The sequence below is a fragment of the Nelumbo lutea genome, chromosome 8 (assembly GCF_056320005.1).
Source record: "Nelumbo lutea isolate HS-2025 chromosome 8, American lotus-T2T, whole genome shotgun sequence".
Lineage (NCBI taxonomy): Eukaryota > Viridiplantae > Streptophyta > Magnoliopsida > Proteales > Nelumbonaceae > Nelumbo > Nelumbo lutea.
This window is the reverse complement of record NC_142691.1, coordinates 51222808-51249697: the sequence shown is the minus strand read 5'-3', so window position 1 is coordinate 51249697 and position 26890 is coordinate 51222808. Positions and strand designations below refer to the sequence as shown.

The 26890-nt window shown below is 38.0% G+C and overlaps 1 protein-coding gene across 1 annotated transcript in view; it reads right to left on the bottom strand.

Annotated features, from left to right (window-relative positions):
* LOC148844141 (uncharacterized) overlaps nt 1-26429 on the bottom strand; it is a 37795-nt gene extending 11366 nt beyond the window's left edge. Inside the window, exons 1-3 of the mRNA XM_088959507.1 lie at nt 25472-26429; nt 16790-17891; nt 66-344 (exon numbers count right to left, since the gene is read on the bottom strand). Of these exons, the coding sequence (XP_088815633.1) occupies nt 66-344; nt 16790-17891; nt 25472-25983 (1893 nt within the window). The 5' untranslated portion in view covers nt 25984-26429. The remainder of the gene's footprint in view (nt 1-65; nt 345-16789; nt 17892-25471) is intronic.
* Nucleotides 26430-26890: the final 461 nt, after the last annotated feature.

Genomic DNA, 26890 nt, shown 5'->3' with positions numbered 1-26890 from the left:
CAAAAAATTAGTTTCCATGAAATATACAATTGCCGAAAGAAGGAAAACCTGAAATAATGCCATACCTTGAGATCCTTCCATACTCGTTCCATTTTGCTATTTTGCATGTCAAGAGCAACAAGATTCTCTAAATGAAAACTTGACGGCATAAATTTCAAAGAGAACCCATGCCAACAGAGCCATCTTAACTCCCTAGAAAGATGTTCATAGTCACCCATGAGATTAAGGTAATTGATCTGGAGTAGTCTTAGCTTCTTCATCTTTGTAAATGCGTCAGTCCTCAATGGTCCATCAACTAATCTAGATGAGTTTTCTAAGATTAGGCCTTCAACCACTTGTGTTCCCTAATAAGAAACATCATTAGATAAGTGAACATGTAATATATTCTTCATTATTGTATCTTGTAAATGCATTAGTGTTTAACTAGTTGAGCTTGACTAAATTAGCACCTCTTGCTCCCCGATAAGAAACATTAATAGATAATTGGACATGTAATAAAACATTCCCACCCACACATGCCATTTTCTCTACCAATAATAAACATATGGTTCTAGGTCGAACCTTTTATTTTTTGTTAAAAATTGAGGAAAAAAAGGGTACAACCGAAATGGGAGGGGAACCTTACCACTAATACCTATTAAAAAATAGAATATCTTCACAAACTATAATTGACTACCTTAAAGGAAACAAAAATAGACCTCCAATGGAGAGTCTATACAATAACTTTAAGGCACCTGAAAGATGGCTCAAGAAGCCCTACCAAACTGATTAGGGAAGATTAGAATGTCTTAATCCCTTATAATCAGTCAGCCCAGCTTAATATGAAACTTTAAATAAAGTCTGAATTACAAATATACCCTTCTTTATGAAAAATAGTGGATTAGAGTGTCCTTCAAGATATAATTACTAAACTACCTTGCCACCCAAATACATGTAAAATAATGTTCTTTAATCGTCTCTTTTAACACTCCCCCTCAAGCTGGTGTGTATATATCAAGTAGTCGTACAAGACTACAGAGACTCTTTAGGTTTTGAACAGAAAATGAAAGAGAAGGAGAAAAGAAGAAGAAGAGAAGAAGAGAGATAGAGAAGAAGCACTCGTGGGAGAAGCTTTGAAAGAAGAAAATGGTTAGAGTGCTTAAAACAGCCACCCCACTCCTTAATTTATATACATGGTTTCCTAATTGTAAAAGAACTTTAATGCTAATATGGCAATAAAAGATAAGATTAAAATAAAACTAATCCTGGATAAGATAGAATAAAACTTATCCTTATCCCACTAGGAAAGATGATCCTAATCAATTAAATCTAAGTGCATCTCGAGGTGTCACACAAACACTCTCAATGTGGGGTCCACAGTTTCCTACACTCCCCCTCAAGTTGGGTAGTAGATATTTGTCATTCCCAACTTGCATAGATCTTCTTCTAACTTCTTTCTTGAAACAGCCTTGGTGAGAAGGTTTGCAAGCTTCATGTCGAAGGTGATGTAGGGAAGGCATACTTATTGAGATGTAACATTTTCTTTGATAAAATGCCAGTCCACTTAGATATGCTTAATTCTGTCGTGTTGTACTGGATTATGGGCTATATTGATGGCAGCCTGATTATCACAGTACAACATTAGGGGTTTCTCATAAACAATACCCAATTCCTCTAGAAATGACTTCAACCATAGAATCTCAGCCACGCCATTTTCCATGGACCTATATTCAGCTTCAGCACTTGAACAAGAAACAACACTTTGTTTCTTACTCTTCCAGAAAACCAGATTACCTCCAACAAAGGCACAATATCCAGAGGTAGATCTTCGGTCATCAACACACCCAGCCCAATCAGCATCTGTGTAGACTTCTATCTTCATGTGGTCATTTTTCCTGAACAAAATGCCTCTGCCTGAGGACCTCTTCAAATATGCTAATATCCTTTCAACTGCAAGGAGGTGAGTAGTTCTAGGAGAGTGCATATACTGACTAACTACACTGAGTGCATAACTGATGTCAGGTCTTGTGAGGCAAAGATAGAGAAGCTTTCCAACTAACCGTTGAAACATAGCTTTATCTTCAATAGCCTCTCCACCCTCTGCACTAATTTTGTGGTTCTATTCAATAGGTGTGTCTACAGGCTTAACTCCCAACTTTCCTGTTTCTTCTAGTAGATCAAGAGCATACTTTCGTTGAGAAACAAAAATCCCATGCTTGGATCTAGCTACCTCAATGCCCAAGAAGTACCGTAATTCCCCCAGATCTTTCACCCCAAACCCTTGATGAAGGAGTTGCTTAAAAGACTCGATTTCACTAGTATCACTCCCGGTTACTACAATATCGTCCACATACACGGCAAGTAAGGTTACAGAGGAACCCACTCTCTTAATAAACAAGGTGTGGTCTGACTGAGCATGCACATATTCGAATCTATCAAGGGATCATCTGAATCTGTTAAACCATGCTCTAGGGGACTGTTTTAGTCCATATAGAGCTTTGTTCATCCGAAAAACCTTTCCTGCCTCTGTACCATAAAATCCTAGAGGCAACTGCATGTAAACTTCTTCCTGCAAGTCTCCATTGAGAAATGCATTTTTAACATCTATCTGATAGAATGGCCAAGAGTAACTAGCTACAAGAGATAATAGTACTCTAATAGTGGTCATCTTTTCTACTCGTGCAAAAGTATCTAAGTAGTAATACCATATGTTTGAATAAATCCTTTTGCAACTAATCGGGTCTTATACCTTTCAACAGAACCATCAGCATTATGTTTCACAGTGAATACCCATATACATCCAGTCGGTTTCTTTCCTTTAGGTTGATCAACTATCTCCCAGGTATTGTTTTTGATGAGGGCATCCATTTTTACTTTTATTGCATCTTTCCATTCTGGTACTTCCAATGCTTCCTATATTGTTCTGGGAATGGGAATATCAGCAATGGATGCGAGAAAAGACTTGTAGGAGGGAGACAAGTGATCATAGGATAGGAACTGAGATATGTAGAGAGTTGTGGTGCAATGGCGTTTGCCTTTACGAACTGCTATGGGGAGATCAAGGTCACTGAATGAAAGTGAAGGCTCCATGGTTGAATGTCTCTCATCTGTACTATCTGTTATACCCGGATTTGGATATGTAGAAGGAACTGGGGGTATTGTGGTACCAGGATTTGGATCTGTAGTGGGGACTAAGACTGGCCTACACTACTGATGTCCAAAATCGACCTGTCTCCATCGTCTGTGATAGACTCTTACATCCTTGCACCTTTGACATCATTCCCCATTACATCCTTCTTCACTTAATGGGATTGGAAAAAGAACTTCCGATGAGCTACTCCCAGCTTCGCTATTCTCCCCCTTAGGAGAAACCCTTGGATGATAGGGTTTATCCTCAAAGAAGTGACATCCATTGAGACAAATCTTTTTCCAGAAGTCGGTTCATAACAGTAATATCCCTTTTGATTTTGGGCATAACCAAGGGAAATTTGGAGGCCTTGAGATCAAATTTAGAACGATGAGGGCCTAGGATTTGAACGAAACAAGTGCACCCAAAGGTTTTGAGGGGAATGGTAAATAATTCTTTATTAGGGTATAAAAGGGTAAATGGAGTTTTCATGTTAAGAACCCGTGAGGGAATCCGATTGATGAGATAAACAGCTGTAAGAACAGCATCCCCCCAGAAACGTATAGGCACATTCGAGGTAAACATAATGCCTTTGGCTACCTCCAATATATGTCTATTCTTTCTTTCAGCAACCCCATTCTGCTGTGGTGTATGTGGGTAGGTACTCTAATGGATAATCCCATGATCAAGCATGTAGGAGGCTAATGGGTTTGTAAAATATTCTTTTGAATTATCTGATCTAAAAATTTTAATTTTGACCCCAAATTGGGTTAAAATCATTTGATGAAAGATCCTGGTTAATGTTGGAACCTCATCTCGAGAACGCATAAGGTAAACCCAAGAAAATCGAGTGTAATCATCAACAAATAATAGGAAATATTTGTACCCCCCCCATGGTAGTGGTATGATAGGGACCCCAAACACCAGTATGCACAAGTTAAAAGGAATATTGCTTATGTTATTACTTAATGAATAGGTAGTCCTACAATATTTTGCAAGCTCACAACTTTCACATTTCAAACTAATCATCTGGACAGATTCAAATATAATTGGGAACAAACTTTCCAAAGCCTGAAAGAATAAATGACCCAATCTCACGACCAGTCCCAATCACCTTCCTTGTTTCCAGATCCTAAAAAACACATCGATCAAGAAAAAATGTTACTGAAAAATTCTGCCCTTTTGTAATGCTACTAACTGAGAGCAAGTTAGTATTAAACTTAGGAACATGCAGGACAGAGGATAGGGAAATTGCATCAAACAACTTGATATCTCCTTTGCCAGAAATAGGAACAAGAGATCCATCAGCAATGGACACTTTGTCTTTACCAAAAGACAAATGATAGGTAGAGAATAATGAAAGCAAGCTAGTCATATGATTAGATGTTCTTGAATCTATTATCCAAGAATGTTCTGTATTACCTGGAGCTGAGGCCCGATTACCTGACTGAGCAAAAGATGAGGTTGTAGGAGCTGATGATGGCTGAGGAGATGATACTGAATTACTGACTTCACTTTCTAATTGTGTCAGAACAGCTCGAACAGCAGCTAGGGTATCAAGAGGGGTACCTCTTGAAGCCGTTGAGTCTGCACTATTAGTGTTTACAGCCATATTGGCATTGCCCGTTTTGTTTCTGAGTTTGTTGGAACTAGATGTGGATGCAACTTCCAATAGGTGTCTTTGGTGTGTTTAGGTTTCTTACAATGTTCACAAACTAGGTCCATTTTGGCCTCTTTCTTCATATCCCTTTCCTTATCTCCCCCGGGCTTGGGTTTAACTACTGCCAAGGCAGATTCGAAAGGTTGTTGTTGTAACATGACCTTTCTCCTAGTCTCTTCATTGTGCACTAGGGAATAGGCTTGAGATAGAGTCACACTTTCTCTTGTCAATAGTTGTCATATTCAGAATTTAGACCAGCCAAGAACTCAAATACTCTTTTAGTTTCAATATGCTTTCTGTAAGTCTATGCATTTTTCTGACTCTCCCATTCAATTGTCTCAAGATGGTCAATCTCATGCCACAGGGATTTTAGGGTTGAGAAATAAACAAAGACTTGTTTCTCCCCTTGTCTAAGATTTTTAACCTCACATTTCAGCTCATAAGCCCTAGCAACATTAAGGGGCTAAGAGTAGGTTTCTTTCACAACATCCCAAATTTCTTTAGCTATTTTTGCCCATAAGTAATTTCGGCTTATGTGTGGCTGCATAGAGTTGCACAACCATGTCATCACCAAATAATTTTCCTGAATCCACTTAGCATAAGTGGGATCCTCCTTGGTTAGTTCCTTAGTTTAGCTTTCCTCTTCCCCCAATGGCCATTAATGCTGATTGGGCCCACTCTAAGTATTTTGAACCATCAAACTTTATAGTTGTAATCTGGAAGGTGTTTTCAACTATGTTGCTTGAACCAGCCCCAAAAACACCTTCCCCTTGGCTTTTAAACTCCATTAGTAAAGCTTCCTAATTACTATACCAATCGGCCCACTGGGTCTGTAGCAGATAACAGGAGTGTTCTGATTCGGAAACCCTAATCTTGTGGCAGTCAGCCTATTGAGACTGAACTGCATCAGTCCTGTTAAAAGGAACTACTGGATCTTCCAAAGAGCAAAGAAAAATAAAGGGAGAGGAGACAAATCTGATTACCTCCCTGAAGCAATAACAACCCTGAAACTTGAGGGTTTTCTCTTAAACCCTAAAAAATGCAGAAAGGAAGGGTTTTTGGACTGCTGCTGTAGATAACCTCCAAGAATCAACCGAAGGGAGCTTTCTCTATTCTTCCAGCTCTAGGCGGTTCTCATGTGGTCGGCTGGATCAAACTCACATGAGAAGCCCTAAATTTGGCTCTGATACCAAGTAGTCGTACAAGACTACAGAGACTCTTTAGGTTTTGAACAGAAAATAAAAGAGAATGAGAAAAGAAGAAGAAGAGAAGAAGAGAGATAGAGAAGAAGCACTCGTGGGAGAAGCTTTGAAAGAACAGAATGGTTGGAGTGCTTAAAACAGACGCCCCACCCCTTAATTTATATACATGGTTTCCTAATTGTAAAAGAACTTTAATGCTTACATGGCAATAAAAGATAAGATTAAAATAAAACTAATCCTAGATAAGATAGAATAACTAATCCTAGATAAGATAGAATAAAACTTATCCTTATCCCACTAGGAAAGCCGATCCTAATCAATTAAATCTAAGTACATCTTAGGGTGTCACACGTATACTCTCAATGTGGGGTCCACAGCTTCCTACATATCATATAGACCCAACTTGTTAGTGACGAAATCAATACGAGGACGATGTAGGGCCTTGGTCCATAAATCAGCTAATTGGTCTTTGTCTTCACAAAAGGTGTTCAATATCACCACTTTGGATCTTTTCTCTAACAAAGTGACAGCCCATATCAATATCTTTCGTCCTCTCATGACAAAATTGGATTTGATGCAATATGAATGGTGGCTCAATTATCACAGTGCAAGTGCATAGGAATTTTTATTGGAATCCCAATTTCTTGAAGAAGACTCTTAAGCCACACTAATTCTCCTATTGCATGACTCATGGCTCTAGACTCAGCTTCTACACTTGATTTAGCCACAACATTCTGCTTCTTGCTCTTCCAAGAAATAAGATTGCCACCTAAAAGCATACAATACCCTATTGTTGACCTCCTATTCGTTGGTGATCTAGCCCAGTCAACATCTGTAAACCCAGACACAATCAAGTGGCCATAATCTCTATAGATAATCCCCATACCAAATGATCCCTTAAGATACTTTAGGATTTTGTATATAACTTCAAGATGTGGAACACGTGGCAAGGTTTTCCTTTTTTTAAGAGTAAATAAAAAATTCCATTCAAAATAAAAAGAGAATATAGAAGAAAGGTGATAAGAAATCACCCGAGAGAAGAACAGACTATCTTAAACACTTCTTACACTAAAACAAATATATGGACATGTGATAGTTAAGTAATTCAGCTTCCCTACAAGTCTCCTATACTGCTCAGGATCATCTACTAACTCCCTTTGATATGAAACCAGTTTAGTATTGGGATCCATGGGTGTAGCAATTGATTTACATCCCATCATGCCTGTCTCCTCAAGTAGATCCAATGTATATTTACGTTGTGATAAACAAATCCCTGTGGCTGATCTCATAACTTCTATGCCAAGGAAATATATCAGCTTGCCAAGATCTTTAATATGAAATCTCTCTTGCAAAAAGTGCTTCAATTCACTGATGCCTTGCAAGTCACTCCCTGTGATAACAATATCATCTACATAGACTACAAGGACAATGGTACAACCACCACAAGTCCTGCTAAACACAGAAAAGCCAAACTGACATCTCTGTATGCCAAATTCCACAACTTCACTAAACTTTCAAGACCAAGCATGTGGAGATTGTTTCAAACCATACTATGCCTTGTTTAACCTACAAACCATACCCCTATACTCTCCTTGAACAACAAAACCAGGTGGTTGCTCCATGTACACTTCTTCCATAAGGTCACCATGCAAGAAGGCATTCTTAACATCTAATTGATACAAGGGCCAATGGTTAGTCACAACCAAAGAAATAACCAAGCGGATAGAGGTGATCTTAGCAACTGGAGAGTAAGTTTCATCAAAATCTACACCATAAGTCTGAGTATACCCTTTAGCAACTACGCAAGCTTTTAGTCTATCAATTGTACCATCAAGGTTTTTTTTATAATTGAGAATTAACTTTATTAAACAAGAAGAATAAAGATTTACAAGCACCCCTTGGAGAGGCACAAGATGCAGCCTCCCCTAAGCATTATAAGTGATCAGAAATAAAGATTACAAAGCTTCCCAAAATAACTGATCTCTAGAGGACCTCTGTTTAGCAAGAAAATCAGCCAAGGCGTTTGCCTCCCTACCCACCCACAGGAATCTGCAAACTATGTGTTTTGTTAAGCATTTCACTTTTTTATGAGATCCTTATAACTACAAACAACTGAGTCTGGATTTGACAGCCAACCCACTATCACTTTAGAATCACCTTCAATTAGAAAGTTCTCCACTCCTAATTGTTTGGCAATCTGGATCCCTTGTACTGTGGACATCTGCTCAGCTCTTGTGGAATTCCCTATCCCCACCAGGCCTGAAAATAAGGAGATGATGTTGCCATTCTCATTCCTCAGGACTCCTATGCTAGACGGTTCTGGATTACCTTGACTACTTTCGTCAAAATTCAATTTAATAACCCCTTCCGATGGAGTTACCCAGCCTGTTGCAGTTCTGTTTTTCCTAACCAGAGTGTACAATTGCAGCCCAATTCCTCCAAATGTCGTCAAAGGAGAAAGAGTTGAAAGAAGCCAAGGATTTCAGCCAAAGAATAGCCTTAGTTAAAATACAGTCCTTCACTGTTGTAAAGGATCTCTCCTTATCTTGGAAAAATTCTCATGTTTCTTTCTTCTCAAATTGTGGAAAAAGTGGCTGCTTTGAAACATCTCCGCATATTGCTTCCTCTTTTTGTTGGGCAAGCAAAGGTAGATGGAGAAAACAATAATTTTAACTCTGGAGGCTAATTCCACCTACAACCAAACAAAACAAACATCCAATCCCAAAGAGCTGCAGCAAAGGAACAAGAAACCAGTAAATGGTAACAGTCCTCACTATGACATTTGCACAAAACACACCGGTTTGGGGATATACACAAGAAAGGATTTTTCTTTTGTAAGTTCTCCAAAGTATTAATCTTACCAAGGTACACTTCCAGGAAAAAAAAAAACAATTTTGGGAGAAACATGCTTAGTCCATACTTCCTTCACAAAGAAAGACTCGATGGATGTACTAGAACAAAGGGTTTTGAAAAAGGAAGCAAGAGTGAAGGTACCTTTTGGATTAGGGGCCCACACCCTTCTATCAGCAATAGAGGGGTCCAAACAAACATTGTCTAAAATGGAAAGAAGTTTAGTGATGACACAAACAAGCTCATCATCCCTTAAGCCCCTACGAAAACCAAAGTCTCAATTCAAAGATAGAGATAAGACCGGATGGGCAGAAAGACAAAGATAACTTGCTTTTTATAAAGGCGAATAGAATACATGGAGGGAAAGAGGTCTGTTAGTGGTTGATTACCTACCCAAATGTCTTCCCAAAAAAGAACCAAATTCCCCAAGCAAGTGTCATACCTTACAAATTGGAGGAATTTGGGGAGGATGCCATGTATTGCCTTTCATAGTGTTGTTTGGGTAGCCCGATGAGATACTCCAACATCCCAACTAGAAGCAGAACAGCCATGAATGCTAACTACCACCCTGTGCCACAAACTTACTCTATCTAGGCGCCATCTCCACAACCACTTCCCCAATAAAGCTTTATTTTTAAGGACCAAATTCCCTAAACTCAAGTCCCCTGCCTCTTTACTCCAACAAACTATTCCCCAATTAACCAAATGATCCCTTTTCTCTCCCCTGGTTCCCAAAGAAAATCTCTCATCAACTTTTCTAATTTCCTAGCCTCCCTAGAGGGGATCCTAAACACAAAAAAGGAAATACACTAGAAGGTTGGCAAGTGTAGCCTTAATCAAAGTTACCCTTCCTCCTAGAATTATATAGTTCTTTTTCCGAGCTGCCAATCTTTTTTTCACATTTCTCAACCATTGGATGCCAAAATTTGGTTTCCCTAGGATTCCCACCCAAAGGTAAGCCCAAGTAGGTCAAGGGCCACGAAGATAATAGAGCATTCCAAGTGAGATGCAATAGCCTCAACTTCATTGTCAGCCAAATTGACCCCGGCTACACAACTCTGTTCAAATTTGATCTTTAAATTGGAAACACTCTCGAAGCCTATTCTTAAACCCTTAAGATTTCTCACATTCCTCAACTCGCTTCCTTCACAAAAAATGATAATATCATCTACAAACTGAAAATGGGTCACTAAAACCCTATTCCTTCTAACCTTCCAACCACCTACCACCCTTCCTTGTCTTCCTTTAAAATTAATCGACTAAGCACATCTGCCATGGCGCCAACAAAGTAAAAAGAAAATGAGAGAGAGGGCCACCTTGTCTCAAGCCCCTGTAGGATAGAAAGAGACCCTTTACCACTCCATTCACTAGCATAGAGTAATGAACCAAAGTAAGGCATCCCAACATCCACAAGAACCATCTTTCCCCAAACCACACATCCTAAGCACCTTTAAGAGGAAACTCCAATCCACTATATCATATGCCTTCTCAAGGTCTAGTTTGCAAGCAAAGCCCCTGAGCAAGGATTCTTGTGCCAAGCTGATTCTTGTTGAAGTGAAAATTGAGTCTTTTGAAATTGTGGCATTGGCATCTTGGACATGTATCGTTTGGTTCTATAAAACTTTTGTTTTCTAATATGTATTAGTTTGTGTCAAATTTGAGTCCTCGATGTGAAGTCTATCATCTATCAAAACAATGTAAAAACACATATTTTGCTAATAATAGAAGGAAGTAATATTGCTTTTCATTTCATACATTCTAATGTTTGGGGTCCATATTCTATTCCGTGCATGAGGATACAAGTATTTTGTTCTCCTCATTGATGATAATTCTTTGTACACTTGATACCTAATAAACAGCAGGGATTATGTTCCTTCAATTGTTCAAAGTTTCTTTCATATGTGGAAACACAATTTGAGAAGATGACCAAAATAATAAAATCTAACAATGCAAACAAATACTTTGAAAAACATATACAAGCCTTCCTTGAAGAGAGGGGAGTAGTTCATCAAAGCTCGTTAGTCATACTCTCCAACAAAATGTTGTTGAGCAGGAAAATAGACATGTGACTGAAGTTGCTAGAAGCTTGCTGTTCCAAAACAAATGCTTTTTTTATCAACAACAGAACCGTTTCATTAAAATAAGTTAGGAATAAGTACAAAGGCAAAGGGAGGTAAACTCTCTTAGCTCACCCCTAGAAAAATAAAAATGAAAATTACAAGAAAACCCAAAATAGTTGGTCCTTTCCCACCCCTTGTTTGGCAAGTGAATCTGCAAATAATTACCACACCTCTTAACCCACTACAATCTCACTTCCATACCCTGAGTCAGCCACTTAAGAGTCTTTGCTCATTAAGATAAGGTCACATATCACCACTTTTGAATCTCCTTCAATGTTCGATTTGTTAATATTTAATTCCTTGGCCCTTGCTGCACCCTCCACCACAGCCATAACCTCAGGTCGAAGTGAGTCCCCAACTCCAATCAGACCTGAGAACAGATCAGTGACTACACCTTCCTCTATCCTGAAAACTCCAATCCTTGAATGCCCAGGGTTGCCTTCACTACTGCCATCAAAATTCAACTTAATGAAACCTGAGCATGGCAAAGTCCATAAAGGAAGAGAGACACTTGTTAAGCGAAACCATTATGGGAATATCATCAAATAAGTCCATTGATTTTAACCAATGAACCACCCTGGCAGTGATCACCTCAATAATCACCCCTCTATTTCTCTCCTTTTCTGCAAAGATTCTTTGATTTCTTTCCTCCTATACTATCCAACAAACTATAGCTCTTGTGCATCTTCATAGCATTCTTTCCCTTCACTTTGTCCAACTATTAGCAAAAGAGTCGGATGCTTTGCATGTTTGGTGGGGGTCCACCTATAACCAAACAAAAAGAGAAATCAATTCCAAATAAACAAAACAAAGGGGCAGGAGATCAATAAGTGATGGCAGGATTCACCAATAACCTTATAGAGAATGCACCAATTACGAGATAGGCACCAAAAAGGCTTCTTTTCTTTGAAGTAAAACATAAGTATTCACTCTTTCCAAGAAAATCTCCCAATAGATAGCCCCAACCCTTGGAGAAACCGATTTACCCCAAACTTCCTTAACAGGAAATGGTTGCCCAAGGCTATCAAAAGGTTGAATTAAGGCTTTGAAAAAAGAGGCACAAGAGAAAGAACCAAAAGGAGAGAGGATCCAAATCCAAGAGTCCAGTTTAGAAGGATCTAAGAAAACCTTTTGTAGAATTTGTATCTATGCCAAGACATTGTCCAACTCCAAATATCTAAGGCCCCGCTTAAACCCCAAATCCCATTCTACCTCAAGACCCAACCCCAAAGAAGACAAGAATGTGGATATAGGCTCATTTTTATAGTTGGTAAGGAAGGAAATTGGTTTTTTAATGGTGAATTCCCCACCCAAACATGTTCCCAAAACTTGACCAGGTTTCTAGAATAGATTATACCTGACAAAAGGTAGAAAGGAAGGACAGCATGATGGACTTCCAAGGTGCCACATTGGTGTCTCGAGCCAATAGTCCTGCACCCTAGCCCATGAATGCTTAAGATCACCTTTGTCCATATTTTATCTCTACTCATCGACAATCTCCACAACCGCTTCCCCCTCTTCTAAATGTTTCCAACTCCTAAACCACCAAAACTCCCCCTCCTACTTACTACTTCCCATCTAACATTATGGTCCTTTGTTTCCTCCCCAAGTTCCAACAAAAAATCTCTTGTTATCTTCTCTAGACTTCTACAGACCCTAACTAACATCTCGAACACCGAAAGGAAGTAGACAGGCAAATTCACCAAAGTTGACTTGATCAGAACGATTTTGCCACCCGAAGAAAGATAGTTTCCCTTCTAAAAAGCATATTCCAACTCGGTTCTAGGGAGATGTAGTTGAAACGACTATGTACCTTATTAATAGGCTTCCTTCAAGGACTCTTCATCTTTAATCTCCTCATCAACAACTCTGGTTGCACTTGCTTTGTTCATGATATGAGTCACTCACGGCTTAAGTTTGATCTCAAGTCTATTAAATGTCTCTTTCTTAGTTATTGTTCTATTCAAAGGACTTTAAGTGTTTTGATCCTCATTCCGGTAGGAGATATTAGTGTTTTAAAAGTGCAAGGTGCAAAAAAAAGCACAAGGGCCATTTTGTGCCCAAGGCACAAGGCATGCACCATTTTGAAACAAGGCGACCAAATGCTAAAAAATTCAAAAATTAAAAAAAATGCAAAATATTAAAAATATTAAACACAATATTTATTAAAAATATAAACTTAAATTTAAAATATAAGTTTTAAAAAAACTTAGTATCTCAAATTAAAATACATAAACATAACATGTAAAACAAATTTAAAACAAAAAAATTAAAAAAAAAATCAAGCATAACATATAAACCATATTCAGGCATGTAAACTCTTAATCTCTTTATTTTCTTCCCCAATTACATTACTTCAAATAGCTAATGTGATGCTAAACATTATGCATTCCTAATTCTACGAGCCACCTTTGCACCAAGCCCCTCAAGGCAAGCCCAAGCAAGTCCATATCAGGGTCTTAAATTCTTAATTCCTATAAAAAAAGATTTTATAACTTCAAGTGACTTTTAAAAATATCTTTTATTAGGATGAATGAATGAGCAACATTAGCAAATATATGGGTTTTTCAGAGCTTTGGTGGGCAATTAAAGCATAAAAAAACAAAAGAAATGGGCTTGGTTGGGGTCCAAGAGCAGAGTCCCTAGCCCAACTGCTATGAATAAAAAAAACAAAAAAAAGAACAATTATTCAAAAGGATCACTCCCGGGATGAAGCGCAAGGTGCACGCTTTTGGAAAGTGTTCTACGTGGCGTGGGACCTAAGCAAGGTGCATACCCTAAAATGCACCTGCCTGTGTGCTTAGGCGCACCTTTTAAATCATTAGGAGATATGTTCCCAAAGATGTCACCTTCCTTAAGTCCACTCCTTTCTTTCAATCATCTCGTCCTTCTCTTCAAGGAGGAAAGTGTCAGTGAAGATCAAACTCCTTTTTGTTTACTCATTCCATCTACTTGCAATGGTAATATTCATGCACCATCTCCTCCTCCTGTGTATCAACCTCGGTCTTGGCAATAATGCTTCATCAAACGAAGGAAGAGGGTAAGGTTACTCCTGAAAATATATGTCTACCATCATTTGATAACCCATACTCAAATAATCCTAAACTTGAAACCTTTGTTGATTTTGAGCCCCTGTTCCTGAACCTAGTTTCTTGAATTCTAACCTTGATCTTCCTATTGCTATTCGTAAGGGTTAAAGGAAATGTATTATCTTATTACTAATTGTGTTTCCTATGATGCCCTTTCACCATCCTACTATGCCTGCATCTCTACCACGAACCTAACCCAGCTCAACCTGAAAAAATAGGGTTAGGGTCTCATAATTAGGTATCTGAATTTAAGAATGACCCAACCCAACACAACCCGAAAAAAATTGGGTTGGCTTGGGTCATGGGTCTACCTGTTGACACAATTGTCAAGTCTAATTGGGACTATTTTGTATTGTTAGAAGTTTCCACTCTTTAATTTACTATTTAGTCTTTACTCTTTATCATTTACTCTTTGAATTGTTTAATGTTCAATTTTTTTTATTTTATGTTAGAATTTTAAGGTTAATTCCTTTAATTCTGGCATTTTTTGTGTATTTTTTCTTTATTTATTAAAACCGCAATTCTTTATTTTTTAAAACTGCAGTTATTTTTAGGGATGACCCAAATTGACTTGTGGGTCAACCCTACCCTGAACATTTAGGGTTAGGATCTAGAATTTACCGACCCAACCAAAAATTCAACATGACCCGAAATCAACCCTAAGAGTCTTGACCCAATGCAAACCCAACCCACCCAACCCAATTGTCAGGTCTAGGAAGGATGCTATGAACCAAGAGATGGAGGCCCTTGTAAAGAACTAGACATGGGAAATAGTTTCCCTTCCTAAGGAGTTCCTATGGGATGCAAATGGGTATACACTATTAAACACAGGCTTGATGGCTCAATTGAGAGATACAAAGCTCAATTAGTGGCAAAAAGATATACCCAAACCTATGGCATTAATTATCAGGAAACCTTTACACCTATAGCAAAATGAACTCCATTAGAGTAATTCTTTTGCCACAAATTTCTTGTGGCCCTTGTATCAAACGGATGTGAGGAATGCTATTCTCAATGGTGACCTTCAAGAAGAGGTTTATATAGACATTTCTCCTAGTGTGAGCTTTCCCTAACAGTGAAGGGAAAGTATGTCATTTAAAGAAACCTCTCTATAGCCTAAAGCAATCTCTTAGAGCTTGGATTGATAGATTCAGAAAATTTGTAGGTGAAGGTTGGGTTCACATAATCACAAGCTCATCATACTTCATTTATAAAAGTTAGTTGCCACTAGCTTCATATCTGCATCAGATTCCCCCAATCTTCCTTCCCACTCCAGCTTACTGATTGAAGAAGCTCTTGCTCTGGCATTTGCCATTCTATGAAAAAAGTGAGTGTTTTTGTCCCCCTCTTTTAACCAAACCACTTTAACTCTTTGCCTCCACTTGATTTCTTCTTTCACAACCAATTTATCATAATTAATTTTTATCTGAAATCTCTTCAATCTACTTTACTCTGATAAAGGGCCTACCTCTTCTGTAGAATCAATTTCCTCAATAAAGCTCTCTTTTCAGTTTCTGAATTCAAATTATTATCCATTTTCCAGATTTTTAATCTCTCTTTAATGGCACCAAGTTTTTTTGCCAAAATGAAAGAGCTAGTGCCATCCACCTACAAGTCTTTCCAGACAGTCTTCGACAAGGGGGTAATAGGACAGATTTGCACCCACTTTCTTTATATGTTTGCAAAATAAAGACTGCAAGCTAAATGTTTTATATTACTTATATTACATATTTGCAATATATTAACTTAATCATGAGATTGCATCAATATCATAAATTTAGAGAATATTTTTATTTGGTTGATTGCATCAACTAGAGAGGCCAAAACAACTAGTAGCCTCCTCGCTATATTGATAACATTAACAAATTGAAAGAAGACTTACCCAGGATCAGTTCAATCCTTTATTTGATGTTGAATATTGCTCTTGATGGCTTTTCTTCTAAGCATTTGGTGGAAAATGGAAATTGCTAGCTCCACTAAGAAAACATGTAATATGAGACTAGAAATAATCTCAAATATAGAGAAAGAAGGAATACTAAGAATTGCTTGCAAGATCTCTAGAATCACCCTAGGTATTTCAAAATCATTGACTAAAAGTCGCATAGTAGAAATCATCTCGTAAGTTCATCATCAAAATTTATTGCAACTTTACAAATATAGACTATCTAAAGTCAGACAAACTCCTTCCTAAACTAAGAAAACTCAAAATCATGATTATGCAACTTATACTCTAAAACAAAGAACTAAATAACTCCTAAACTACTTAAACAATGTAAAATTTTAAACACAACTAAGCTATGACTACAAAAATTAAACTACTAGGCTAGACCCCACAAACAATCTGAAAAAATGACTAAAAAACCCTTACTTCCTTTTTCCTTTTTCCTTTTTCCTTTTCCCTCAAAAATACCCTTACTGCCTAAAAGTAAAACTACAAAATATAGAAAATTTTCGAAAAAACACATGTGACCATTTGACTCAAGTATTATTCAAGTTCCTACTTTTCATTTTCCAAATCTTGTTAACCAATGGGATGAACTTTCTAGCTTGCTTTCCCTTGCCTAATACAAGCGAAAGGACCCAATACAAGTGCAAAATTGGATGTTAGAAACTTAGACTGCTATAGAAGTCTAACATGCATAAAATAGTAGATACATAGATTTTGAACCTGCACAAACATTAAAAAAATATTTTCATGCACCAGTGAACTTCAAAAAGCAAGCAAAACGGATTTTTGTATGAATTTTTATATGAACTCTTACCATGTGTTTCATCAATATATTGTAGACATCTTCATGAAACCACAATCTACTACGTTTTCCAGGCTCCTTGGGGGATTCATTGCGAACAATTTCTCTGCCCATGTCTCGTAGTAAATCATGCATCCTCAGCTCATTCTCTTTATTAATTGTTAGAAGAGATTTACGAACAAGAATACTAATTCCATTTTCTGAAGAGAAACCACAACCATCTAGTATTTTAGTGACATAGTCCTTGTCCATCCCAACAAAGAAGCATGCAATATCAAGGAAAATATCCTTCTCTTGATCATCCAATCCATCAAAACTTATTTTAAGTTTTTTCTGAATTTGATTGCGAGGAATTCTTTTTAGTTTCTCCAAAGCACTTCTCCATACAGGTATGCTCCTTTTGTCAAATAGAAAGGATCCTAAAACCTCAATAGCTAAAGGAAGTCCTCCAGCATAACCTGCTATACAACTTGAAAGCTCCACATAATCTTCTAGCGGATGGTCTTTTCTGAAGGCATGCCAACAAAAGAGTTCAATAGATTCATCATGACTCAGTTCCTTCACCTTGTATTTCTCATCCACTTGAAGTACATTTAGCAAATGCTCATCCCTAGTGGTTATGATGATTCTACTTCCCACACCAAAACAATTGCGATTTCTAGCTAATGCATTTAATTGTATGTGTTGATTCACATCATCAAGAACAACGAGAACCCTTTTATTGTGGAGTCTTCCTTTGATTAAGTTGATCCCTTCCTCAATATTTCTTATATCCAAGTCTTCTTCCATTAGGATATTAAAAAGAAGTTGTGCTTGTAAATGAACTAACCCATTAGGTTTTTTGGAATTTTCTCTAACATTTGCAAGAAAACTGCTACCATCAAATTTACGAAAGATTAGATTATAGACAGACTTTGCAATTGTTGTTTTACCTATTCCGCCCATACCAAAGATTCCTATAATGCGAACATCATGAGATTGGATGTTCAACAATGAAGTCATGTCATTTACACGGGAATCCAATCCAACTGGGTACGTAGCAACATCCAGTAAGGTTTTACTTAACTTAGCCAAGACCTCTTCGACAATTATTTTGATAAACTTTGGTTGATGCCTGCAAATTATGATAACAAAATGACCCCATAAGTATGAAACAAGTTGAGAGGATATATACATACAGAGAGAGAGAGAATCATGGTTATTGTTAGTCAAATATGAGCACACTAAAGTTAAAAATTGGAACCTAACCATAACTGAAGAAATTACAAAGTTCAGCACTGTTTTATTATACCATCCACATATATTTAAAATTTATATGCAATTTAAAAAATTGGCATAAGCTCCAATTCCATTCATTTGAATTGCTAATCCCATGATATTAGAATTATTATCTTTAACACTTTTCTTATAATAAAAGAAAATTCATTAAAATTAAAAAAGAGAATACAGAAGAGAGGTAACAAGATATCACCCACAAAAAGGGAACATCAATTTCACACCAACAAACACCACTAAAACATACAAAAAGAAAAACTCCAACCAAACAAGAGAAACCCTTCCACAGGGCACCAACCTCCAACTCCTACTTGACTCTAACAAAACAAAACACAAAATAGAACCCACAACTATTACTCTCCCTTAAACACTTCCTGCTCCTCATCAATGATCCCATCCCAAATCACTTCACCTTCCCCTACAGCCCTACTGCAATCTTTCTCAAGTTCTCCTCCCTCTTTCTTCGCTCCAACTTATCAATGGCTTTCCCAGCAAGTGTTTCACCAACTAAAAAGAACAGACTGAGCTTTTTGCCCACTTCCTAATTTTTTTCAACAATTTCCTCGATTTCCAATCATCCTTCTTTCTTCCCTACTTCATCTATGATCTAACCAACCACATTCCTTGTATTGTCATTCCAATCCTCCTCTCTCTTTTTATCTTGATATAGATGAACAAAATTAGATTCAGTTGTAAACTTAGGGTTTGTAGAATAAGAGAAGAGAGGAGAAGAAAAAGAAGAAGAATGTGTCGAAGAGGGGGGGTGCGTGTGTTCTACTATTCACACCCCCATACTTGGATCCCAAATACAAAGGATGGGGAAAAGACTAAAACACCCTTGCCTAAACATTCTCAACACTCCCCCCCACCCTCAAGCTGAGCATATATGTCAAGCATGCCCATCTTGACAAGGCTCTTAGCAAACATTGGATGTTTAGTGTGGCAATCATCTAGTTGGTCTTCTAATCTTAACAAAATGAATGCAAATCTCTTCGGTAGCAACTTTTTCTCTAATAAAGTTTCTATCCAGCTCAATATGCTTTGTATGATCATGTTGAACAGGATTGTGAACAATATTTATGGCTGCTTGATTGTCACAATAGTCTCATTGGGGTATCTGCTTGAATGCCCATCTCAATCGATAACATCTTCAACTAGAGTAGTTCAAGCACTCCATGAACCATTGCCTTGTACTTTGCCTCAACACTAGAATGAGCAACTACATATTGTTTCCTACTTCTCAATGAAACCACATTGCCTCCAACTAAGGCACAATAACCAGATGTAGATCTTCTATTATCAATGGACCCTACCCAATCAACATTTGTGTAAGCCTCAATCTTTAGATGGCCATGATTGGAATACAACATCCCTTTACTAGGGCATCCGTTTAGATAGGCTAAAATTCTATTAACTACTTGCATATAAGATGTCCTGGGCCCATGCATATATTGACTAACCACTCCAACAGCATAGGATATGTCAGGTCTAGTCAAACAGAAATATAGGAGACAGCCCACCAATCTCTAATATGTCCTTCCGTCTAGAACTCCTCCAATAGCACTCAACTTGTGGTTGGGATCAAGTGGAGTTTCTGCAGACTTAGGCCCTAATTTCCTAACTTCATGAAGAAAGTCAAGAACATACTTCCTTTGTGATAGAAAATTTCCCTTCTTGGATCCTACCACTTCAAAGCCAAGAAAGTATCAGAGATAATCAAAGTCCTTAATCTCAAATTCAGAAGAAATGAAAGACTTTAACTAAGAGATACATGTGATATCATCGCCTGTCACAACAATGTCATCAACATATATCATCTAAATTGTTACTCTACTGTCAACTCTTCTTATGAACAAGGTGTAATCAGCTTGAGATTGAGAAAATGCAATCTTTAAGATAGCATTTCTGAACTTGTCAAACCAGGCTCTAGAGGACTGCTTGAGCCCATAAAAGGACTTCTTTAAGTGGCAAACTTTTCCTTTACTATTAGGAAAACTGACCCCAGGTGGTAAGTCCAAATACGCTTCTTCTTGTAGGACCCCATCAAGGAAGGCATTCTTTACATCCATTTGATATAAAGGCCAAGAGTAATAGATAGCAAGAGACGTGATCACACAAATAGAGTTCATTTTAGCGACTAGAGCAAAGGTTTCCAAACAATTAATGCCATAAGTTTCAGTGTATCCTTTGGCTACAAGTCGAGCTTTGTACCTCTCGATTAATCCATCTACATAGTGCTTAATAGTGTAAACCCACTTACACCCAATAGGAATCTTATCCTTAGGACAAGGAACAATCTCCCAAGTCCGATTCTTTATTGGTTCATAGCTTCCCTCCAATGAGGAGACAGTATTGCCTCTATAACATTGCAAGGGATGGAAACAAGAGAGATGGAAAAAATATAGGCACAGTAGGAAGGTAAGAGAGCATTATAAGACACAGTTAGTATAGGATACTTGCTACATGTCCTCTTCCCTTTTTCGAATGGCAATAGGGAGATCAAGGTTAAGATCAATAATAGAATTATCAAGAAGTTCAAGATTACCTAAGTTTTGGAGATCATATTGTGATGGGCGTTCTGCTTCAAGAGCCACTCTCTTACTGTGTCTGATGAAAAAATGTTACCAGGACCGAGGCCGATACACTAGAGGAGGAGGAGAAAAAATACCATCGTTACAAGGAAGAGAATGAGGAGGAGGAACAGGGACAAGGATAGGAAGGTAGAAGGGAGTCTGATCTTCACTTGCAAGAAAAAACTTAACCATACAACATAGATTAATGGTGATAGAGTGATAGATTTGCACATTAGGAAATAGAAGAGAAATAGGGAAAAACAGATGCCAAGAATTAGGTGGGAAAAGTAAAAGGAGAAAAACGAACACATTTTAAAGACAAGTTGATAGCAAAATGAAAATGAAGTTTTAGATGAGAAGACTAATGATATGTGGATTGAAATAGTTAAGTGCATAAAAAAAGTAGTAAAGGACAAAATTTTAAGAGAATCTAAAGGGACTTTTTTTATAAATGAGAATAGCTTTATTAATTCAAATAAAGAAAGTACAATCATCCTAGGAGGATGCACGAGGTATTACCCCCCCTGAGGACTGAATCATAAACACTAAACATACACAAGCCTGAAACACAATTACAAAGTAGCCTAAAACAGATCTCCCCTTGACACCCCTTGCTTGCTAGAGAATCAAGCATTGCATTTGCTAATCTACTAACCCACTGAACCCTGACTGTCATATTTCTTGTCAGCCATTTAACTTTCTTTAACAAATCCCTATAGCCCAACAAGTTGTTTCTAGACTTGTCAACTAGCTCACTACTACCTTCGAATCCCCTTCTACTATTAAATTGCTCACTCCAAGTTGACTGGCCAGCTGTATACCTTGTACCACTGCTAGTATCTCGGCCCTTATAGAATCACCAACACCCACTTGTCCTGAAAATAAGACAACATGTCGTTGTCTCTGTCTCTCAGAATCCCTCCTATTCTGGATGGCCTTGGGTTACCTTGGCAGCTACCAACAAAATTCAATTTTACCACTCCATCCAATGGGAGTTTCCATTCAACTTGTGGTTTGCTCTTTATGGAGACTGTAGAAGCCACTGCTGCCCAGTTTCTCCTTAAGTCGTCAAAGAGTAATCTGCCAACAAGTGTGAAGATTTCAGCCACGAGGCTGTCCTTGTCATTATGCACTCCTTGATTTCAGCAATGCTTCTTTCCTTTTTCTTGAAATATTCTAGCATTTCTCTCCTCCCATAACGCCCATAAGGTAGCTGCTTTGATACATTTCTACATTAGCTTCCCTCTTTTTGTCAATCTCCCAAAAGTAGATGGAGTGAACAGCAGCTTTACTTCGGAGGGCAAGTTCCACCTGCACCCAAATAATGAAATAACCCAATTTCAAATATTGGCAGCAAAAGAGCATGATATCAGTAAATGATTACAGTCCTCACCCTTCACTTTACACATAAAGCACAGATTTGGAGACAAACACATATAAGGTTTCCTATTTTGCAAGTTTTTCACAGTATTGATCTTACCATGATAGGCTTCCCAACAGAACACTGCTATTTTAGGGGGCCTTAACCAGACCTCTTTAACGGGGAAGACCCGAGAGGAGGGGTTGGAGCAAAGGGATTTAAAGAAAGATGCACAAGTGAAGGAGCCAAATGGGGTTAAAGACCAAACCCTTTTATCCGGGTTAGGGGGTCCAAACACATCGAGTCTAGAAGAAACAAGAACTCTGAAACACAAGGAAATTCTTCATCCCTTAACCCTCTTAGAAACCTAAAATCCCAGTTTAAACCCAAAGGGAGAATCGAGGGGGAAGGAACCATGAAGTGGGTTTCTTTTTAAAGAGGGAGATGGAATAGAGAGAAGGGAAATGGTCTTTTAGAGGTTAACTGCTCACCCAAATATCTTCCCAAAAAAGGAATGGAGTTTCCAAAACAAGCATCATACCTTACAAATCTAAGAAATTCGGGGAGAATGCCAAAAATAGTCTTCCAAGATGTTGTGAGCAAAGCCCTTCGGGATACCCCCACGTCCCAACCTGATTCAGAACAGCCATGGATACTCTTCACTACTTCATGCCACAATCTATCCCTCTCCAGGGACCACCTCCAAAGCCACTTACCTAAAAGAGCTTCATTTTTACTCACTACATTCCCTAAGCCTAGGCCTCCTTTTCTGCTTCGACTCACCACCTCCCACCTAATCAAGTGATCTTTTTTCTCTTCCCCAGGTTCCCATAAGAAGTCCCTCATCAATTTTTCTAACCTCTTTGCCTCCCTTTTAGGAAATCTAAAGACTAATAGGAAGTATAAAGGCAAGTTGGTTAAAGTTGCTTTAATCAAAGTAACTCTACCCCTCAAGGAAATATAGTTTCTCTTCCAAGCTGCCAATCTTTTTTCGAATTTTTCCACCACCAGGTTTTAGAACCTACTTTCCTTTGGATTTGCACCTAAGGGAAGTCCTAGGTAGGATAGAGGCCATTGAGACCAAGTGCCAAAGAAGAGGCTTAAAGTATAATTAGATTAAAACGAACATGCTATAAAAATTAGAAAAAGACTAAAAATGGAAAAAACTTAGAAAAATATAAAGCCCTAAAAAAAAAGTTAAAAATAAGTTCAATTATGGCATATGATGAATTCTATCATAAATTAGGCATTAAAGAGGGAAAATAGAATTTAGAAAGAACTTAGAAACTAGCAAATATGAGAGAAATGAAATGTAAGGTTTAAACCATGTTAAGTGCATTAAAGAGGTACAAGATAAGAAAACCAAGGAAAGATAAAAAACTATTTTGATAATTAATTAATGAATAACATGTAGAGGGTGCTAATGGGGAAGAGATTAGAAAATAGCATGTACCCTAGTGAAATTAGAATTACTAAGGTGAAGGAAGCAATAAATAAGACAAAGAAGAGAAAGGTGTCATAACCTAATGGGGTTCTAATAGAAGTGCAAAAAGGTATGGGGAGGTAGGCTTGTTATGGCTAATTAAACTATTTAATAAGACAATTAAAGAAACATGCAAGGTTTTAAAAACTGACCCAGAAATGGAACCGTTCTAGCCACCTGTTTCCAGGCCAGTGGTTCAACCATCCAGGTCGAACGGTTCAAGCGGTCTGATGAGATTGGAAAATTAGGGCTTTACTATCCTTAGTCTTTTATAAGAAAAAAACTTAAAAAGACATGTGGTTGTCGGCTGAGAAAGAGAGAGAGAGAGAGAGAGAGAGAGAGAGAAAGAGGAAAAAAAGAAGGGAGGGTAGGAGGGAAGAAAGAAGAGGAGGAGGAGGAGGAGGAATGTTCACCAACAATGGTGACAGCGATGACGGCAGCGGCAACTTCGGATCTCTCTGAGATCTCAGATCTGCAATATTTCTTCTCTGAGATCTCAGGGATCTAATCTCAGATCTGAGTCTCAGTCTTTCCCCATCTTATGATCTCCTATCATTCTATAAAAACATGAACCACTGCCCAGGTCGAACGGGTTGATAGTTCGACTGCCTGGGTCAGAAGTTCCCTGACCAAATCAACGATTTTTGACCCAGGAACGGGTTACGGGTGAAACAGAATTGGTTGACTGGATGGTTTTCGGGCCGAACGGTCCAACCATCCAGGTCAACAACGGTTCGAAAACACTGGAAACAAGGATGTCTAATGAATGAAGAAAGAACACTATGGTGCCTATATCTAAGAACAAATGCATATACACAAAGTTGTAATAATTATCATGGGATTAAACTCATGAACCACATTATGAAACTTTGGGAGAGATTAATTGAGCAAAAGTTATGAAATGAAACAAGTATATCAGAGACCAATTTTGATTTATGCAATGGACATCAATGATGAAATTTATCTTTCTTTTGAGATGATTTTTAGAAAAAAAAAATAGAAAGAGAAAAGAGATATCTTCATATGTTGTTCACTGACCTAGAAAAAGCGTATCCTAGAGAGATAATATGGTGTGTCTTGGAGAAGAAAGGAGTCCCAAATAGGTATATTTAGCTAATTAAGGATATGTGTGAAGGTGCAACAATCAATGTTAGAACACCTATGGGAGAGACATCAGATTTTACACTACAATGGGTCTTCACCAAGGTTCAAAACTTACTCTTATTTATTTGCACTAATCATTGACAAATTGACTAGACATGTATAGGAGGAGGTCCGGTGGTGCTTTGTTATTTGCTAATGACATTGTTTTAAATGATGAAATTAATGAAGTATTAAATGCAAAATTAAGTTTATGGAGGATTACCTTAGAAACAAGAGATTTTAAAATAAGTATGAGTAAATAAGAATATATGCAATGCAAATTTAATAATAATGGGGGAGTAAATCAGGGCACACTTAACCTTTTCTGTTACCTTGGTTCAATAGTTCACAACAAATGAGAGATTGAGGAGGATGTCATCAATAGAATTGGAGTAGGATGACCAAAATAGAGTGCTGTACTCAAAATCCAATGTGATAGGAAAATACCACTAAGATTAAAAGGAAATTTCAATAAAATAGTTGTAAGGCCGGCAAAGTTGCGTTGGTTCAATGGTTCAGCTGCAGGCGCTCTGAGTATGATGTAACGGTTGTGTAATCCTCCTATCTCAGTATTTTGCAAGACTAGAATTGGGTCCAATTCAAGTAATCGACTACCCATTTCACCCTAATTAGAAATAACGGGAGAGAAAAACAAGAATGGTACAGGAAGTTAATTAAACTTTGATAGGAAACGGTTATTGTCAAATAATTACCAAATTCTCAAAGATTTCTCTCTGCAACTCTTCAACAATGACTCAAAGATCCTACAGATCTTGTTTAAGAATTCAAACATTTCAATTTTTATATTTAGTAATTAATCAAATATAAAACAATAGGGATGTAGTTTCAGTAACGATTACCTGTAGGAAACATTTTGTAGATCCCACCCAGACAGATTAGAAGCTTCAGTGAGAGCCAACCTCCATCTCTGGACCTCCTCCATCATCTCCACCACCTTGAAATGCTCTTCGTGTTGGGCGAATGCTTTTGCAAAACTCCCACTCTGATTCCGAACATCAGACGGATCGACATCGTAAAAAGCTGGAAGAACCAACTGACCCATCGTTTTCCGGCATTCTAAGATTTTCACGAGTTCATCGAGACACCATCTCGAAGAAGCGTAATTCCTCGAGAAAACAACGATCGCGATCCTTGATTCTTCGATTGCTTTCAGCAGTTGAGAGAAGGTCGCTCGTCCTCTCTTTAGTTGTTCCCGATCGTCTCTGTAGGTGTAAATCCCTCTTTGGACCAAAGCGCTGTAGAGTTGATCGGTGAAGTTCCTACGGTGGTCTTCATGTCTAAAACTCAAGAAGACGTCATAGTTCCATCGACGAGTTGACGAAGAAGCGCGTTGGGTTTTCATGGCAGCCATGAAGAGAAGCTAGAGAGATCGGATGGGTATGGTGGTGAGGGGCTATAGGAATCCGGAGGTAAGTTGAGGAAACGAGAATCCCAGGAAAAAAAAAAAAAAAAGTACTTGCGCAGATTCCATGAACTATGACGGTTTACGAGTTCCCTCCAAAAACGGCTACTAACTTCAAAAGTCAAAACTTTCTTTTGCATGACTGTATTGACTCTGACTCGTGCAACACATGCTTTGACGATTCGGGTCGGCTACATTTTCTTTTAAGCCCGATGAGGCAAATTCATTGGCCATATGCTTTGGTTACGGTCCTTTTCAATACAAGGAAGGACAAACATATCTATAAAGCAAAACGAGCTATACAATGAGCAACCAAATTAGTAGACCTAGGAGCATGATGAACTGAGCACCGAGAGGTGTGGTTCAACTAACCTCCGCAATCAGCAATAATGTTTTCTAGTCGCTAGGGAGGAGATTTGTCTGTCTCCAACAAGGATGAGTTTTAAATTCAACCCAAGTTCTGGGATGAGTTTTAAAGCTTCAAGTAATGCCAAAGTCCCTGATTCAGCAGCGGAGCATCGTGGTATTTTCATTGCTCTTTCAAACACAAAGGCCCCATTAGGATCACGTATAAGAAAACCAACTCCAGAATTCGCATCTCCTGTGGCACCATCAAATTTTAGTTTAAACTTGCCCATAGGTGGCCTTGTCCAACATCCGTTACCCTCATGGGTTAAAGAATTTATAGTTAATGGATTGGTATTTGTGACTTTCGCACGAAGTTCATGGCTGATTCAAAAAGATGGAGTTGTCACCCATTTTTTTAAATAAATAGTCTCTCATTTTCAAATTTGAAAAATTTACTTAAGTCTTTGATAGTGATTCTGTTCTCCATGAAAAATGTACACAATCGAGA